The sequence below is a fragment of the Schistocerca gregaria genome, chromosome 5, assembly GCF_023897955.1.
Source record: "Schistocerca gregaria isolate iqSchGreg1 chromosome 5, iqSchGreg1.2, whole genome shotgun sequence".
Classification (NCBI taxonomy): Eukaryota; Metazoa; Arthropoda; class Insecta; order Orthoptera; family Acrididae; genus Schistocerca; species Schistocerca gregaria.
The window spans coordinates 278,691,528-278,711,172 of NC_064924.1; the positions used below are offsets into that span (position 1 = coordinate 278,691,528).

At 44.3% G+C, this 19,645-nt stretch overlaps 1 protein-coding gene and 1 non-coding gene across 6 annotated transcripts in view; both read left to right on the plus strand.

The window, feature by feature from the left end:
- LOC126272954 (septin-7) overlaps positions 1 to 19,645 on the plus strand; it is a 429,014-nt gene that overhangs the window by 263,261 nt on the left and 146,108 nt on the right. For all 5 annotated transcript variants that reach the window (XR_007549279.1, XM_049976271.1, XM_049976270.1 and 2 more), the window contains exon 2: positions 6,447 to 6,891. Coding sequence is in view for 4 of the 5 variants with exons in the window: in XM_049976271.1 (XP_049832228.1) it covers positions 6,447 to 6,891 (445 nt within the window). In the remaining variant the exon portion in view is untranslated. The remainder of the gene's footprint in view (positions 1 to 6,446; positions 6,892 to 19,645) is intronic.
- On the plus strand, positions 14,039 to 14,113 carry Trnal-caa (transfer RNA leucine (anticodon CAA)). Its single transcript has one exon. It is a non-coding gene; the product is annotated as a tRNA-Leu (tRNA).

The window sequence follows — 19,645 nt, forward strand, 5'->3', positions numbered from 1 at the left end:
GAAAATTAAAACTTCCAGCAAATGACGAGAACTAAGTTTGTAAGTTGTCATATTCAATCGAGATTAACGTTATAACGCAATCACAATTCAACTAATATTTTGATTGTGTTTGTATTATGTTCAGGAATGCCTCAGCTTATTTTGTGGCACTTACGACCTACGACATGTACCACCACTTGATGCGACTGCGATGTATTGCAAATCGGCGGGAGCAAAGTTGTAGACGTAATATTTACAAATGCTGAGCATACTGTATTTGGTATATGAGTGTCGATTTTGTAATGGAACTACCACCACCACCACCACCACCACCACTACCACCACTTGTAGGGAATACAGTAGACGTTTTTTCTAACGGCAAAGTACCAGACTGAAGAGTCCTTGCTCGCGTTTTCATTAAACTGCGTGAAACTGGTGCAGTGCCCAGCTGTCATACTTGAATGAACAATGTGTTGGTGAATTGAAAAATATTATCCATTTCGTAGAAATTATTCAAGAAATCGCCGATTAATCCCATTAATAGTGTTTACTGATGAAGGCACTTTATTTTCGAGAAATCTTCTCTGCAAGTGGATGGTGTTTTATGACAGACAATCAGCTGAGTAGGCCTGTTGTGTTGTCGAATCATCTTACACGGCATCGTTCTGTAGACTTTCTTCGAAACCAACTACTAGCATTGTTGGCATGTTCTTGCAGCAGGACATGGTCCCAGCACATGATAGTTGTCAATCCAATATTCACTGGAAAACTTTTGTCATACACCAAGGTACCCTTAAGATTTTTTCGCCTGTGGGAATAGTCAAAAGGCAGAGATTACAAAGAAAAAGTGAACGTAAGAGACGAATTAGTCGTTCAAATAATAAATAGGAATGCCATAAGTCCTCGGACGAGTTGTACATGATGTCAACAGGATTCAAAAGTCCATTAAAGGCGGATGTGGAATTTTTGAAGATCAACTTTGAACTTTAGGAAACTGTCACCAAATATGTAAGCTGTTGCCTGAAGAGGAGGAAAGCAAAGTGTTAGTCACTTAATGACTGTCTCACGGCCGCTCTACGCGTTCACCAAATATTTTCCGTAATGTTACTGGAACAACATATCGTAACCAAATTTCTTCATAATTATAATTAAAGTGCAACTACTTAAGGAGATCCAGCGTAGGCTGTTGTTATTGTATGGCAGCGAAACTTGATAAATATGCTAATGCGTTAATGTGGAACCAATTTACGCTGGAAAAATGAGAACTTATTTTGCTCATTGCAAATCTGGCGCTCTACAGCATCTCTTCGACGTCTCCAGTGCTTGTATTGATCGAATTGTGTAAGCGGCGGTAAATAATAAACTTATTGCCTTCCTCACTCTTAGGACCTTTAATGCGCACGTTACGTTCCTAAGCCATTACGTGGAAACATTTCTATACGTCTTTCTTGCATTCACAGCACCAGATTTACACCTGATGGCCAAAACTGAGACTGGATCGTTTCCGCAATAACGTATATCTACCAAGTTTCGCAGCCATTCGGTAATTAGATCCCTCTGTGAGTTGCTGCACTGAAATTACAACCACACGGCACTTCACAAGGACTTTGATCTATATTTTGTTTTTCATTATGTTCCGCTCAAACCCCCCGAACCGAGCAAAGTACGTTTTATCTCGGCGACAAGGTTTACCATCAATGTATCTCAAACATCCGGAAATTGAGGCAATCAGTTTGACACAAGAATCGAAAAATCCCAATTAAGTAGATTGTCATAGAGAACTGTTTGTCTGGAATAAAAGTTAAAGTTGTATTGGTGGCTTATAAGCAGTTTCTTTCTTCTAATCCTGACAGAATGAGATTACATAGTAGTTGAGATGATATTGTAGTGTTCAGAACGGGTGGAATTGTAATCTACCGCGGCAACGATGCATTTCCAGACACTTGTTCATAGGACTTTTTTTTCCCTCCATTTTCAGTCGGAATCGTCCCAGCAGTTTGTCGGTCTTATTAATGTTCGCCCTGTATAAGCGGAGCAGAGACACATGAGGAATCACTGTAGCGACGATACAGACCGCTGACAGGGACGTCAATTGACGTAAGCAACTTTGAGAAAGGGGAGATCGTTACGCCCTAAACGCATGGTCACGAACATCTTTCGGGTAATCGCGCGCTCGCCCTTTATATATACAGGGTGGTCCATTGATCGTGACCGGGCCAAATATCTCACGAAATAAGCGTCGCACGAAAGAACTGCAAAGAACGAAACTTGTCTAGGTTGAAGGGGAAACCAGATTGTGCTATGAGTGGCCCGCTAAATGGCGCTGCCATAGGTCAAGCGGATATCAACTTCGTATATATATATATATATATATATATATATATATATATATATATATATATATATATATATATATATATAACAGGCACGTTTTTTAAATTAAAATACAGAACGTACGTTAGTTTGAGTCTTTTATTTCAGTTGTTCCAATGAGATACACGTACCTTTGTGAACTTGTCATTTCTGTGAACGCATGCTGTTACAGCGTGATTACCTGCAAATACTACATTAATGCAATAAATACTCAAAATGATTTCCGTCATACTCAATGCATTTGGCAATACGTGTAACGACATTCCTCTCAACAGCGAGTAGTTTGCCTTCTGTAATGTTCGCACATGCATTGACAGTGCGCTGACGCATGTTGTCAGGCGTTGTCGGTGGATCATCTACATCTACATCCGTACTCCGCAAGCCACCTGACGGTGTGTGGCGGAGGGTACCCTGAGTACCTCTATCGGTTCTCCTTTCTATTCCAGTCTCGTATTGTACGTGGAAAGAAGGATTGTCGGTATGCTTCTGTGTGGGCTCTAATCTCTCTGATTTTATCCTCATGGTCTCTTCGCGAGATATACGTAGGAGGGAGCAATATACTGCTTGACTCTTCGGTGAAGGTATGTTCTCGAAACTGAGCGTCTCTCCTGCAGAGTCTTCCACTGGAGTTTATCAATCATCTCCTTAACGCTTTCGCAATTACTAAATGATCCTGTAACGAAGCGCGCTGCTCTCCGTTGGATCTTCTCTATCTCTTCTATCAACCCTACCTGGTGCGGATCCCACACTGCTGAGCAGTATTCAAGCATTGGGCGAACAAGCGTACTGTAACCTACTTCCTTTGTTGTCGGATTGCATTTCCTTAGGATTCTTCCAATGAATCTCAGGCTGGCATCTGCTTTACCGACGATCAACTTTATATGATCATTCCATTTTAAATCACTCCTAATGCGTACTCCCAGATAATTTATGGAATTAACTGCTTCCAGTTGCTGACCTGCTATTTTGTAGCTAAATGATAAGGGACCTATCTTTCTATGTATTCGCATCACATTACACTTCGCTACATTGAGATTCAATTGCCATTCCGTGCACCATGCGTCAATTCGCTGCAGATCCTCCTGCATTTCAGTCCAATTTTCCATTGTTGCAACCTCTCGATACACCACAGCATCATCTGCAAAAAGCCTCAGTGAACTTCCGATGTCATCCACCAGGTCATTTATGTATATTGTGAATAGCAACGGTCCTATGACACTCCCCTGCGGCACACCTGAAATCACTCTTACTTCGGAAGACTTCTCTCCATTGAGAATGACGTGCTGCGTTCTGTTATCTAGGAACTCCTCAATCCAATCACACAATTGATCTGATAGTCCGTATGCTCTTACTTTGTTCATTAAACGACTATGGGGAACTGTGTCAAACGCCTTGCGGAAGTCATGATAGCAAATATCCTTCAACTTTCCCCACAGAAAGAAATCCGGGGACGTCAGATCCGGTGAACGTGCGGGCCATGGTGCTTCGACGACCAATCCACCTGTCATGAAATATGCTATTCAGTATCGCTTCAACCGCACGCGAGCTATGTGCCGGACATCCATGATGATAGAAGTACATCGCCATTCTGTCTTGCTGTGAAACATCTTGTAGTAACATCGGTAGAACATAACGTGGGAAATCAGCATACATTGCACCACTTAGATTGCCATCGATAAAATGGGGCCAATTATCCTTCCTCCCATAATGCTGCACAATACATTAACGCGCCAAGGTCGCTGATGTTCCACTTGTTGCAGCCGTCGTGGATTTTCCGTTACTCAATAGTGCATATTATGCCGGTTTACGTTACCGCTGTTGGTGAATGACGCTTCGTCGCTAAATAGACGTTGACGTTTCACATGTGGCTGAACTCTTCGTGTTTCCTTAAACAACGTAACTAACCGGCGAACGATCCAGACACTTGGATGATATCCAGGATACCGAGCAGCATACATAGCACACGCCCGTTGGGTATTTTGATCACAATAGCCATACATCAATACGAAATCGACCTTTTCCGCAATTGGTAAACGGTCCGTTTTAACACGGGTAATGTATCGCGAAGCAAATACCGTCCGGACTGGCGGAATGTTACATGATAACACGTGCTTATAAGTTTGTGACTATCACAAAGAGAAAAAAAGTGGCCCAATTAAAACATTCCTATTTATTTACGTACTACACAAATATGTAATAAAAATGTGGGTTCCTTTTTTAAAAAAACCGCAGTTGATATCCGTTTGACCTATGGCAGCGCCATCTAGCGGGTCAACCATAGCGCCATCTGGTTTCCCCCTTCAAGCTAGACAAGTTTCGTTCTTCGTAGTTTTTTCGTTTAACGCTTATTTCGTGAGATATTTTGCCCAGTCACTATCAATGGACCACCCTGTATACAGTGTGTTACAAAAAGGTACGACCAAACTTTCAGGAAATATTCCTCATGCACAACGAAAGAAAATATGTTATGTGGACATGTGTCCGTAAAAGCTCATTTTCCATGTTAGAGCTCATTTAATTATTTCTCTTCAAATCACATTAATCATGGAATGGAAACACACAGCAAGAGAACGTACCAGCGTGACTTCAAACACTTTGTTACAGGAAATGTTCAAAATGTCCTTCGTTAGCGAGGATACATGCATCCATGCTCCGTCGCATGGAATCCGTGATGCGCTGATGCAGCCCTGGAGAATGGCGTATTGTATCACAACCATCTACAATACGAACACGAAGAGTCTCTACATTTGGTACCGGGGTTGCGTAGACAAGAGCTTTCAAATGCCCCGATAAATGAAAGTCAATAGGGTTGAGGTCAGGAGAGTGTGGATGCCATGGAATTGGTCCGCCTCTACCAATCCATCGGTCACCGAATCTGTTGTTGAGAAGCTACGAACACTTCGATTGAAATGTGCAGGATCTCCATCGTGCATGAGCCATGTGTTGTTTCGTACTTGTAAAGGCACATGTTCTGTAGCAGCACAGGTATAGTATCCCGGATGAAATCATGATAACGTGCTCCATTGAGCGTAGGTGGAAGAACATGGGGCCGAATCAAGACATCACCAACAGTACCTGGCCAAACGTTCACAGAAAATCTGTGTTGATGACGTGATTGCACAATTGCGTGCGGATTCTCGTCAGCCCACACATGTTGATGGTGAAAATTTACAATTTGATCAGGTTGGAATGAAGCTTCATCCGTAGAGATAACATTTGCACTGAAATGAGGATTGACACATTGTTGGATTAACCATTCGCAGAAGTGCACCCGTGGAGGCCAATCAGCTGCTGATAGTGCCTGCACACGCTGTACATGGTACGGAAACAACTGGTTCTCCCGTAGCACTCTCCATACAGTGATGTGGTCAACGTTACCTTGTACAGCAGCAACTTCTCTGACGCCGACATTAGGGTTGTCGTCAACTGCACGAAGAATTACCTCGTCCACTGCAGGTGTCCTCGTCGTTCTAGGTCTTCCCCAGTCGCGAGTCATAGGCTGGAATGTTCCGTGCTCCCTAAGACGCCGATCAATTGCTTCAAACGTCTTCCTATCGGGACACCTTCGTTCTGGAAATCTGTCTCGATACAAACGTACCGCGCCATGGCTATTGCCCCGTTCTAATCCATACATCAAATGGGCATCTGCCAAGTCCGCATTTGTAAACATTGCACTGACTGCAAAACCAGGTTTGTGATGAACACTAACCTGTTGATGCTACCTACTGATGTGCTTGATGGTAGTACTGTAGAGCAATGAGTCTTATGTCAACACGAGGACCGAAGTCAACATTACCTTCCTTCAATTGGGCAAGCTGGCGGTGAATCGAGGAAGTACAGTACATAGTGACGAAACTAAAATGAGCTCTAACATGGAAATTAAGCGTTTCCGGACACATGTCCACATAACATCTTTCCTTTATTTGTGTGTGAGGAATGTTTCCTGAAAGTTTGGCCGTACCTTTTTGCTACACCCTGTATATAGGTGTGTTTCCAGCACCAATAAATGCAATTGTTCTTTGCTGTTGCTGGCTCGCCAGAGCGATATGACGGTCAGGTCCTGAAAGCACGTTCCGTTTTGCGTGGTGTTGCAGCTGCAGAGCAAGCGGGAGCTGTTCTTCAAGAATGAGCTGCCGGTGACGTCTTCGTCCGGCCCCACGTCGCTGCCCAACAGCATCAGCAACAACAGCGGCGGCGGGGGCGGCCCGACGCACAACGCGTCGACGCCGTCGCCCGCGGCTCCCGCCCCCGCGCCGAGCCCGCAGCCCGCGGCGCCGCCGCCGGCCGCCCCCGCCGCCGCCAAGGAGCTGCAGCTGCAGCGGCCGCCGCCGCCCCCGCAGCCCGACAACAAGGAGAGCTACGCGGCGGCGCGCGCCGAGCGCGACAAGGACAGCTGCGCCGCCAGCAAGACGGAGCGCGAGCGCGTGCCCGAGCGCCGCACCAAGGAGCTCGATGGCTACGTCGGCTTCGCCAACCTGCCCAACCAGGTGTACCGCAAGGCCGTCAAGCGCGGCTTCGACTTCACGCTCATGGTGGTCGGTACGTCACGTGCTCCACTACCACCTCGCCTGCCTCTAATATTGAGCCGCTGTGCTGCGTTGCATGCACAATTCAATTCGTCTAATCATGTTTCGAAACAGAAAGCAGTGAAAGTGGATATTGCAGTTTTCAATTCATAGATGGATTTTGGACGGTTTTCATAGACTGTTGCTTTCTCTGCACCCCAGAAGAAAGTCAGGTGGTGTTAAGTCAGGTGATCGTGGAGACCAAAGTCCCTGTAAAATTATGCGATCACCAAAAACATCAGAAGGCAGTGACATTCAAACGCGAGCTGTATGCGCGGTTGCACCATCTTGTTGAAAATAACCGTTCAGTATTTTACTTATCATAAGTTTTCTTATGAATGGGTACAGAATATCACTGTAGTATCGTTGTGCGTTTATTGTTTCGTTGAAAGATATGGGAGCCATAATCCGACGTCTAGAAATTGCAATCCAAACTCCTATTTCCACAGAGTGAAGTGGTTTCTCATGAATACAAAATGGATTTGCAGTACTCCACATGCAAAATTCTCGTATGTGCCCGGATAAATGAAACCACGCCTCACTACTGAAAAACGTTTCATTAAGAATGTCCCTTCCATTTTGTAGAACGAAATTTTTGAACCATTGACAATAATGCGGTTTCTTGCCATGATCAGTATTTTTCAGTTCTTGCACGACTGTCGCTTTCTATGAGAAAAGTTCTAATTTTTTAGTTACACTTGTGTGGGCCGTTCCGACACTAACTCGCTTTCATGGGCGAGTTTTCTTACTGAATTGTTCGAACTCGTGGACATTTTATCAGAAATATCGAGTAGTTCATCGTCAGACAAAACGCTAGAACGACCACTTCTCGGTGCATCTGTCACTGAACCCGTACTTCGAAATGTGTTAATCAAATTTCGCACAGTATCGTGATGGAGTGTTGTCTCCGGGAAATCTGAATTAAATGTTTGATGAACTGAAACTGTGTATTTACCACCAGGTTTGAAAAATTGTTCGACTAAAAACACGTTCTTCAAAGGTTAGCATTTTAACAGTGACAAAAACGAAACAAACGGATCTAAAACGTTCACTTCAACACGTAACGACACACACACACACACACACACACACACACACACACACACCAACCATCGATATTACTGACGCTGGACGAGATAAACGAAACATTGGAACGTTCGGAGCACGCGAACAATCATACGGCACTGCGGAGGGACTTTTTGAACACCCGTATAATCGATTTTCGCTTGCCTGTAAACGCACAACAACCAATGCGCCTGAATTGTCATGTTAAGTCTTGTTTTAGAAAATTTTCCGCTAATTTGGACCGAGTAACTTTTTGTATGCTGAAGAAATGTTAGAAACAGAATGAGCATGAAGCTGTATGCCTCCGAAGTTCAAACGAAGAGAAACAGCCATTGTGCTGACTGCAGCAGAAACTTGAACAGGTTATTTTCAGAGGCGATTTACACTGAGGTGACAAAACGCATGGGATATCGACATGTGCCAGCAGGCCCGCATCTTGTGGTAGTGCGGTAGCGTTCTCGCTTCCCACTCCTGGGTTCCCGAGTTCGATTCCTGGCGGGGTCAGGGATTTTCTCTGCCTCGTGATGGCTGGGTGTTGTGTAATGTCCTTAGGTTAGCTAGGTTTAAGTAGTTCTAAGTTCTAGGGGACTGATGACCATAGATGTTAAGTCCCATAGCGCTCAGAGCCCATGTGCCAGCAGATGGCGGTGGTAACTCGTATACAAAGCATAAAATAGCAGTGCGTTTTCGGAACTGTTATTTGTACTCCAGTGATTCATGGGAATAAAATTCCGTCGTGGTTGTGACCGTACGATGGTCATTAACAGAATTTTAACGCGGAATGGTACTTGGAGCTACAATAATGGAACTTTCCATTTTGGAAATCGTTACAAATAAACTATTTCGAGATCCATAGTGTCAAGAAAGTGCCGACATTACCACATTTCAGGCATTACTTCTCACCACAGACAACGGTGTGGCCGACGGCCTTCCCATAACGACCGAGAGCAGCGTTATTTGCGTAGAGTTGTCAGTGCTGACAGACAAGCAACACTGAGTGAAGTAACCGCATGTTGAAAATAGGACGTAGGTATCCGTTCGGGGCCGGCTGGGGTGTCCGAGCGGTTCTAGGCGCTACAGTCTGGAACCGCGCGGCCGCTGTGGTCACAGGTTCGAATCCTGCCTCGGGCATGGATGTGTGTGATGTCCTTAGGTTAGTTAGGTTTAAGTAGTTCTAAGATCTAGGGGACTGATGACCACAGCAGTTAAGTCCCATAGCGCTCAGAGACATTTGAACCATTTTTTAATCCGTTTCGACACTGGTGAAATTTGGCGTTAATGGGCTATGGTAGCAGACGACCGACGCGAGTGCCTTTGCTGACAGCACATCCCCCCGCAGTGCTTCCCTAGGCTCCTAACCATATGTCATAAACCATAGATGACTGGAAAACCGTGCCCTGGTCAGATGAGTTCCGATTTCCGTTGGTAAGAGCTGATGGCACAGAGCCCACGAAGCTCAAATGACTCTGAGCACTGTGCGACTTCTGAGGTCATCGGCCGCCTAGAACTAATTAAACCTAACCTAAGGACATCACACACAGCCATGCCCCAGGCAGGACTCTAACCTGCGACCGTAGCGGTCGCTCGGCTCCAGACTGTAGCGCCTAGAACCGCACGGCCACTCCGGCCGGCTTCCCACGAAGCCTTGCACTCACATTGTCAACAAGAACGCACTGTACAAGTTGGTATTGGCTCCAAATGGAGTGGGCTATGTTTACATGGACTGGACTGGGTCCTTTGGTCTAACTGAAGCGATCATTTACTGGAAATGGTTATGTTCGGCTACTTGGTGACCATTTGCAGGAATTCATGGACTTTGTTCCCAAACAACGATGGAATTTTTATGGATGATAGTGCGCCTTTCCAGAACATTCTGGACAGTTCCAGAGAATTATTTGGCTATCCAGATCGCCCGTCGTGAATCCGATCGAACATTTATTAGACAATCGAGAGGCAACACTTTCTCTATTATGGACGGCTATAAAGGTATCATGGCTCAATATTTCTGCAGGGGACTACCAACGACTTATTGAATCCATACCACGTCGGGCTGCTGCACTACGCCGAGCAAAACGAGGTCCGACACGATCTTAGGAGGTGTCCCATGACTTGTCACCTCAGTGTATATGAAACCTCTGAGGATCGTAAGGTCTAGCAAAACCTCGCACTTTAACATGTAAACGCGACAACGGAAAATAGTTTACGAAAACCCGTCTTCGTCTCCCAGAAGTTCTGTCTCATATAATTGTAACAATAGAGAAACCTTGTATTTAGTCAGGACCACACTTCAGGACTATAGTCCTTCCGGCGAAGTGAATTGAACGTTAAAGTGGACCTGACGTGTCTGCTTCTAGCGTATACCATAACAAATCACGTAACGCATCAGTGCTGCCGCAGCTGTATAGACAACTCTTATTTTCAGTGACCATGTATTAGGTACCGCCAACAGCCGTTTGTGCTTCACAGTTGAAACCAAAAGCTCTGCCAGCTGCCACAGCTGTTCTTCCGGTGCACAAAAATTAAACTTCCAATGTCTTTGAAACAAAATGTGAACAATCAGTGTGTGTTAATATTTTCTGCATGTGTCGTCAGCTTGGACTTGTAATGCTTAAAAGAATTAAAAAAAGAGTGATTTTATCAGTGGTGACATCTATGTTGGGAACAAGCCAGAGAAAGTGATCAAGGAATAGACTTGAAAGGAAGGCGTTAGTGTGACCATATTGGAACGGGTGACGTTGGAAAATGTGTAGCCAGCTGAATATATGATGGATGAACAAGGGGCGTTATTTGTTGTATTGAAAGAAGTAAGGAAGATCGAAACGACGGCCGAGTTGAAGATGGGTCGGCTGCATTTGATAAGATGTGACAGCAACATGGATGCTTTCTGCTGAACACCCTAATGCGTGGAAAAGTCAAAAGCAGTCCATTATGAGCAGTGAATATAAAATGGTTGCTGACGATCAGGATGACTGTCATGGCAGTGATCATCCTAATGACGACGACTGTGATTGCGAGATTCAGATTGCGGCGACGTCGTCGTCGTCGACGACGACGACGACGACGACTCATTGTACGGCTAGCTAGCTGAATAATTGGCTATGTTGAAAATCTCTCTTATCAACTCATGGTCAAATATAAGGTCGTGGAGAGAAGGACGTGTGCGATAAGCTATTGATGATAACCGGTAATCTAAATTACTAATCAGCCACCTGGTTCATGGTTCACGGTCCCTCTTGCAGGAATATTTTCAATATTTCATGTAATTATTACGGAATTTAAAAGATTTAAAAGGTATAATATTACGTTAAAGGCTTTACACAATAAGACCAGTACTACAGTTACAAACTGTGTGTATGTCTTGAGGCAACGTTGTTCGCTGTGCCCAAGTTACCCCTCAGCATTAATCGAGTATTGGAAAATGATAGCGAGAGTCCAATAAACTTCACACACAGTTTCAATCCTTTCGGACAATTTTTCTCGCTGAAACCCTCAACAAAATGATGAAAGGAGGAAAAGTCTTATCGCTTACTATATTTTTGCTGTTTATGCAGTAAAACTGCAGCATCGTGCATGATATTTTAATTAATTATTTCTTTAGTATCAACCGTATTTGGAACACTTTTGCAGTCAGTATCCACATATACCACTGAATGTGCCAACAAAGTTATACAGCTGTAAGATCTAGATCAGGAGATACTAGTCATAAACACTGAGGTGCGTGAAAAACGCTTAAAAAAAAAACCTCAGTGAAAATTACCCAGACTATAATCGCCCAGTATTCGGTAAAACGCGCTTAGCGACTTCCAACAAACTTTAAACATAATTTCAAATCTTTTCTAAACTTTTACTCGCTTAAATACGTAACGTAGAATACTTAACCTATTAATTCATTTGTGAAATTATCAGTAGTTTGAAGCTGCTTTATACGCGGTATTTTGATTCCGTAAAGTATCGGGGGCTGGGGATTTGCTGGCTTGACTGTAAGAGATGTAAGGAAAAGTATAAAAAATTTTTGTGGTAAAAATGAAACACTCTCAACTCTTTTACTTTGTTTCTTTCACTAAATACTTTAATTCGTAACAATTTTCCAAAATATCTCAGTCGTACTCTCAGCGAGAGGGTTCACTTTGAAATTTTGTCATTACTTGTGTCGCCCGGTTCTCACCCTGCTGTTCACAATTTGCTCTCATTATCACTGGGTGACACCATGTAGCTGGCTACGATGACATTGAGCGAGATAGCTGAGTGGTTAACGCAATGGTCCCGCATTTTGTAGGATTGGGGTTCATGTCGCAGTCACTCCGTCCATTTTCAGGTTTTTTCGTGATTTTTCCCAAATCGCGTGACTTGAATATGGCACCGTTCGTTTGAAAATAACATCGTCCATTTCCTCCCGTATTCTTCCCCTAGTCTGAGCTTGCGTTCCGTCTCGGACTGCGTTAAAGTCCAGTCTTCTTTTGGCATCGCAATAAGTATTTCTTGGGCGGCGTGGTTAAAACCGTAGAATGTCGTAGGGCGGTGATATGATAAATCGGAAGACAATTCCGAGGCTTTCTCTTCCGATGATTGGTGGTGGCAGGCATCCATGTTACCTATACAGGGTGACCCAAAGTCTGTTAACGTTTGAAAATGCGCCAATTCGCGGAATAATGTAGGTAGAGAGACAAAACTTAACACATATACGTCTAAAATGACATAGGCTTCTATTGAAGCCAAAAGCGAGTGCACAAACCGACCAGCATATGGCGCTGGACAGCGGGGTGCTGCTTTCCAAATCGTTAGCGTGACGGGTGCGAAGTACGGCTGGCATGTTACAGAACCACAACATGCCTTGCCTGGCCAATAAAACCTGCTGGAAGGTACGTCCTTTGTGCAGGATGGCGCTCCACCCTGTATTGCTACATGTGTGAAAGATCTCTTACGCACACCGTTCGGTGAGGATCGAGTGCTGAGCCGCCACTTCAGTCGTGCTGAGCCTCCCAAGTCCCCAGGCCTCAGTCCGTTACCTGGAGTCGCAAGTCCAACGCGATCGTCCGACCTCATTCTGGATGCTAAAACACGACATCCCACGACAGTTTATCACTATCTAATTATAAGCTGTACAATGCTGTTCGCAACATTGTCTTCCGACTGCAGTTACGAAGAACATAACCTTTGCTAAATATCAGTTGTTAGGCTAATTATTGCTTGTGTATCATGTGAAGCGTCATCTGTGGGTAATTTTGAGCATTTTTTGGTTTCAGTAAAACTTCATGTCATTTGGAGCATGAGAGTCAGTTTTTACCCCTCTGTCTACCTACATACGTTGTTCTCAATGGAGAGACATCTACAGACGTTAAAGTAACCTCTGGCGTGCCACAGTGGAGTGTTATGGGTCCATTGTTTTTCACACACACACACACACACACACACACACACACATATATATATATATATATATATATATATATATATATATATATATATATATATATATATATATATATATATGACCTAGTAGATAGTGTCAGAAGTCCCGTGCGGCTTTTCGCGGTTGATGCTGTAGTATACAGAGAAGTTGCAGCATTAGAAAATTGCAGCGAAATGCAGGAAGATCTGCAGCGGATAGGCACTTGGTGCAGGGAATGGCAACTGACCCTTAACGTAGACAACTGTAATGTATTGCGAATACATAGGAAGAAGGATCCTTTATTGTATGATTACATGATAGCGGAACACACACTGGTAGCAGTTACTTCCGTAAAATACCTGAGAGTGTGCGTGCGGAACGATTTGAAGTGGAATGATCATATAAAATTGTTTCCAGAATGAGATTTTCACTCTGCAGCGGAGTGTGCGCTGATATGAAACTTCCTGGCAGATTAAAACTGTGTGCCCGACCGAGACTCGAACTCGGGACCTTTGCATTTCGCGGGCAAGTGCTTGCCATGTCTCCGCAGTATCATTTCTTTCAGGAGTGCTAGTTCTGCATGGTTCGCAGAAGAGCTTCTGTAAAGTTTGGAAGGTAGGAGACGGATACTGGCAGAAGTAAAGCTGTGAGTACCGGCCGTGAGTCGTGCTTCGGTAGCTCAGTTGGTAGAGCACTTGCCCGCAAAAGGCAAAGGTCCCGAGTTCGAGTCTCGGTCGGGCACACAGTTTTAATCTGCCAGGAAGTTTCATATAAAATTGTTGGTTAGGCGGGTGTCAGGTTGAGATTCATTGGGAGAGTCCTTAGAAAATGTAGTCCATCATCAAAGGAAGTGGCTTACAAAACACTCGTTCGACTTATACTTGAGTATTGCTCATCAGTGTGGGATCCGTACCAGGTCGGGTTGACGGAGGAGATAGAGAAGATCCAAAGAAGAGCGGCGCGTTTCGTCACAGGGTTATTTGGTAACCGTGATAGCGTTACGGAGATGTTTAGCAAACTCAAGTGGCAGACTGCAAGAGAGGCTCTCTGGATTAGGTATCGAATATATTACTTCCCCCTACTTATACCTCCCGAGGAGATCACGAATGTAAAATGAGAGAGATTCGAGCGCGCACGGAGGCTTTCCGGCAGTCGTTCTTCCCGCGAACCATACGCGACTGGAACAGGAAAAGGAGGTAATGACAGTGGCACGTAAAGTGCCCCCCGCCACACACCGTTGGGTGGCTTGCGGAGTATAAATGTAGATGTAGATTTATTCGGCGACGTATTGAATTTTCAAATGTTAAAGGACTTTTGGAATACCCTTTCCTTTCTTTTTCTATTCTTTTCTAAATTACTAACATTTTTACATGATTCCCTCCCGTTCCCTTTAATTGATTTGCATCTAATTTTCTTTGCAACTCATTAGTATTACTTTTAATTTCTTTGTGAAACAATAATTGCTTGTAGTATGGGACAGCGTATGCTGTTGTATGACGAAAACTGTAAAATATACGACCTGTTTTAAAATACCAGCTTACGGCTTTTTAATTACGCAATAAGTAAACGGAAAAAGTGCGGCGATGGTCACCACACGTTCGTTCTTGACATTTACTTTACACCGGATGTGTCCATTATCCAAACGCATCGTGCATGCCTACTGCATACCGCACGTGGCCGTCATGGACTAGCGTACGAAGAGGACGCCATTTAGAGATGCGTGCAGTTGTCCCGAGGCGCGAGATGTATAATGAAACTGAACCTATCCGGCACGACCGGCTGGTCAAGGAGACTAGAAATTGACGAATTGGTCGGCCATTTGAAAGTTCCATACGGAACAAATTTCGGGCTTCCAAATGACGAATCTTGGGTTCATACTTCTTTGCAGTTCCTTTCCTGTGAAATTGTAGTAGTGCAACAGATCCCTATAGATAGTTCCTAACGCGAAACCCGACTACTCTGCCAGACAAATCGTTAACTTTTAGGTTAACATCATGAAACGGTTGTCATACAGACAGTTCTTAAAAGCACGAAGTGCCACTATACAGTACGGTTGGGAAGTTTGGCCAATCATTTTTTTAAAAGTACGCTGATATCCTCTGAAAGACACATTCTTTTCTGTACGTTCTTAGAGAGCGACGAATAAGTATGTTAGGATGACGGTCAAAAGTACACGATATTAGCGTCACTGTACACTGATAAGCCAAAACATTATGAGCACAGCCCATCGCGATGTTGGATGCCGCCTGGTTGCATTGCGGGCACGTGACGTGTAACAAAAGTATTTAAGCGTGGCAGACATGGACGGGGAATCACCTTACCTAAGATAAAGCCTGAAAATGGGGAAATCCATTGACATAAGGGCCTTAACAAAGGCCATATTATTATTACGCAGGCCCTGTGAACGAATATCTCGAAAACGGCAAAGCTGGTTGAATGTTCACGTGCTAATATCACCGGCATGTACGGGAAGTGAAATTACCACTAGGCGCTAAATGGTCGGACATCCTCGACTATTCACAGAACTTGGGGTTCGGAGGATTCTCTGCTGTGTAAAGCAGGATAGAAGATGGTTTGTGGCAACTCTGCTGAAAAAGCACAACGCTGGTGCACACACAAGTGTTTCCGAGCACACCATTCATCGTGTGTTGTTGAACATGGAGCTTCGCAGCATACCACATCTACGTGTTCACATGTTCACCCAACACTATCAATTACGATTGTAATTGGCTCCACCATCGGGATTCAAACATCGATCAATGGAAACGTGTCGACTCTTAGGGAGAATTACATTTTTGCATACAATAGGTCGATGGCCGTCTCCAGAAACGTCGTTATGGATGTGAACGGCGGCTCGAAATGTGCAGCTCGCTACGGGCGCAGACTGGTGGGAGCAGTATTATGCTATTGGAGACATTCTCCTCCGCTTGCATGGGACCTGTGGTATTAATCGAAGAGACACTGGCAGCTGCGAGCCACCCGCAGCCCGTAATCCTACGACGTCTAGATATTACGAGTCCGTTGCAGCCACAGCCTCCTTCCATTCACTGGAGCTAAATTAAGTTGCTGCTCATCTGCTTTGCCCACCCTTGAGGACTTCTATGCTGCTGACGTCATATTTTGTTCATGTGCCCCAAGGGATGATCTTTTCCATTCCAGGGCCGAGCGTGTTTCCAGCGTCCAACTGCTCAACTACTCTAGTCGTTGGATTGCAGAGAGAGCCAGGCTTCGCCGTGTCTTAAATTTTAAGTATGAAAGCTTGGAGGATAGTGAATGAGAAAAATTGAGTGTTGCGATAGACAATTCATCTATTAATAGATTCTTCTGTCGGTTCTTGGTGGAACATCTCGGTAATTATAAATAGAAAAAAGCCTCAAACTGTTGGATGTTCTATTGTATTAATTTATTTCGTCGTCAAAGATGAAACTTTTCGGTTGAACCACTACACACACACACACACACACACACACACACACACACACATTGAGACTAACGTGCAACGTAGAGGAAATATCATCTTTGACAGTGCAGTGCTAACGTAATTCAAAACGTGAAACAATAAATAATCCATTTAGTTTGCATAAATATTCTTAACACTATAAAACATAAACAGTTTTGTGCTTTTCATTTATAACACTTTATCTGATTCGCGGACTACCCTGCCCTGCCAATATTTGCATAGCTAGTGGCGTCGTATGGATACTCAGATCTTTCTGCTCATGCGGACAGGGCTCCTTTTAAGTCAGTCTGTCATGTGTAACTCTGTCACTGTGTGTTACCAGTATTACTAGCAGTGAGACACGGACTGCTGTCGCCAAAAACATTAAAAAAGGATGTTTCCGCTTGAGCAGTGGGTGTACCTGCTGTTAATTACTGGAGAAACAGGAAAACAAATTGAACAGGAAACAGACAGTAGTGGAAGGTACTCAATCGTGGACGACTGAATTAAACTCGCTAAACTTAAATTCCGCCAATGGGAATGAAATCAGTGAAGATGCAGTAACAGAAAGTAATAAATACCAGTGGAAACAGATCAGGAATATTGACCCAGCAATGTTCTGAATATGTTGTGACGAATGAAACTGTATCAGACTGGAACCCGAAACCGGATAACCTGCTTCTCCTGAGCAGTCTCCTTAACTACTAGGCTGCCTGCTTACAGGCCTGGAATGTCACTGACGTTTTCATACAGTCCAAGGACTGCAACCATAGGTCATTGCCTCTTAATTGATTTCATTCCCATCGAGTCCATTTCAATGAGCTTAATTTAGGTCATACGCATCACATGCGGCATGGTGAGCCACTGTCCTCCGCCAAATCCATCCTTCATTGACGTTCCTAGCATAAGCCCTGTAGGAGTACCTCTGGTTTTAGTGGACGGAAGTAGTAAGTGGATGCATCAATGTCCTTAAAAGACGGAGGACACGCATGAAGGCAAATTTCGATATGTCAGTGCTATGGTGACTGCTCACAAAAAATCTAGCCTAGGGTTACTGTCTGGGATAAACAGCGTGGCAGCAATATTTATTTATTGCTTATTTTGCCTGGCCAGATTACATCTGAACAGGCGCAACATATACTAAAGATATTACAAAAACATTCATGACCACAATGAAAATTAAATGGTGAGCTCAGGACATGCAGCTTGGTGAATGGCTGATAAATAGGAAAGGAATTTCTGTGTTGGATTTCAAGACGTAATAAAAATCCAGTGGAATGTGGGTAGGTGGTGGTGGTGGTGGTGGTGGTGGTGGTGGTGGTGGTGGTGGTGGTGGCGGCGAAAGGCGAAAGGTAGTGGTGGGGACGACGATGACATTGGTGACTCGTGGGAACGTCGATAACAATGTAGGGGAGATGACGATGTCGCTGACGTTGGTGATGGGGATAACGATGACGGTGGTGGTGGTGCTAAAGCTGACGATGACAATGGTGGTTGGGATGCTGGTTGTTGTAAAAAGTAGATTAAAACTGGGTGGCTTACGATTGTCTTCTTTCGAAACCTGCCCGCCTCTTGTTGAAATAGTGTTGCAATATAAATGATTTGCCATCGTAAGTGGAATGCCGTGGGATGAGACAGACGCAGATGCGTGGAGGGGAGTCCAGCGCCCCTGGTGGTGGGCTGACTCACCGCCTGACCCCACCGCGTTAGTCAGCCAACTGTGTAACTCTGACGTGACCATCTACGTCACGGGGGAGCAGCCTGGCGCGCCCTCAAAGTCGTAAAACCTCTACGCAGAACATCACGTCGCGCAGTTACAACTCTGGCAACGGCCGAACTCCTCACTCATTCTTTGTCGTAGGTCTGTAGTTAGTTGTAAACCTGCGCGATCACACGTCAGATGCAATCGAAGAAACATTGACAGTGTGTTTCATCTCCCTGACCACACACGGTACACACGATATCTTGTGAACCTTAGATGCAAGCTAACAGCCTCTATATAGCCAAATCACAGAGCGATAGTGTGTCGAACGCTTTTGGGTAGTGTGGTAATACAGATTCGGACATACAGAACAGAATCTGTGATTAGCTCGGATACTTTTAATTAATACAACCTAGTATATTTTTCTGGACGACGAGCATTCATCGATGACTAAGGTAAGGTCAGGAAAGTGTGATAGGACCGTTTTTTTTCTATGCACATAACAACCCGTCGGGTATCACGGGCCAGTAATCTGAGGTTGTTTACTGCTGCTGATGCGGGAAAGCGTCGTGGCTGAGTGTAGGGAGATTCAAGATTATTTGGGCAGAAATTCTATTTGTTGCCGTGAATGGCAATTTGCTTTGAAATCAGCACTGTTGAGTTAGGGTAGACTTTCTATCAGTACAAACATTTATTCACCCACTACATCCGGTAATTCACAAACTGCTGTAGTTACTGTCTGAGCTTAGTGTGCAAGACACAGTCTTGCTGAAATACTTCCCCTTGCGACATAATGTTTGCGAATCATTGTATATTATGTGAAAGAAGAAAATAAAAGGAACTGTCTACGATAGAGTCATTTCGTTTCCTGCATCTTCGTTAATTTGAAGGAGTGAACCAGTGGATGACTTTTAGTGACCAATAGCGGGTGCGCTGACATTTGACTTCCCCCATAAACGTTAGCCTCGAACAGTGCACACAATTTTAGTAGCTAGAATCTAGTCATTCTGCTTGCGATAGTTTGCAGTTAACATCATGTAGTGTTGCTGTTTCGATGAATTGCAGTTACTAAGTTGAATGCTGTTGATGCGTTTCATGCGTACACGCTTCGGAATTCGGAGCGATTATTTAAA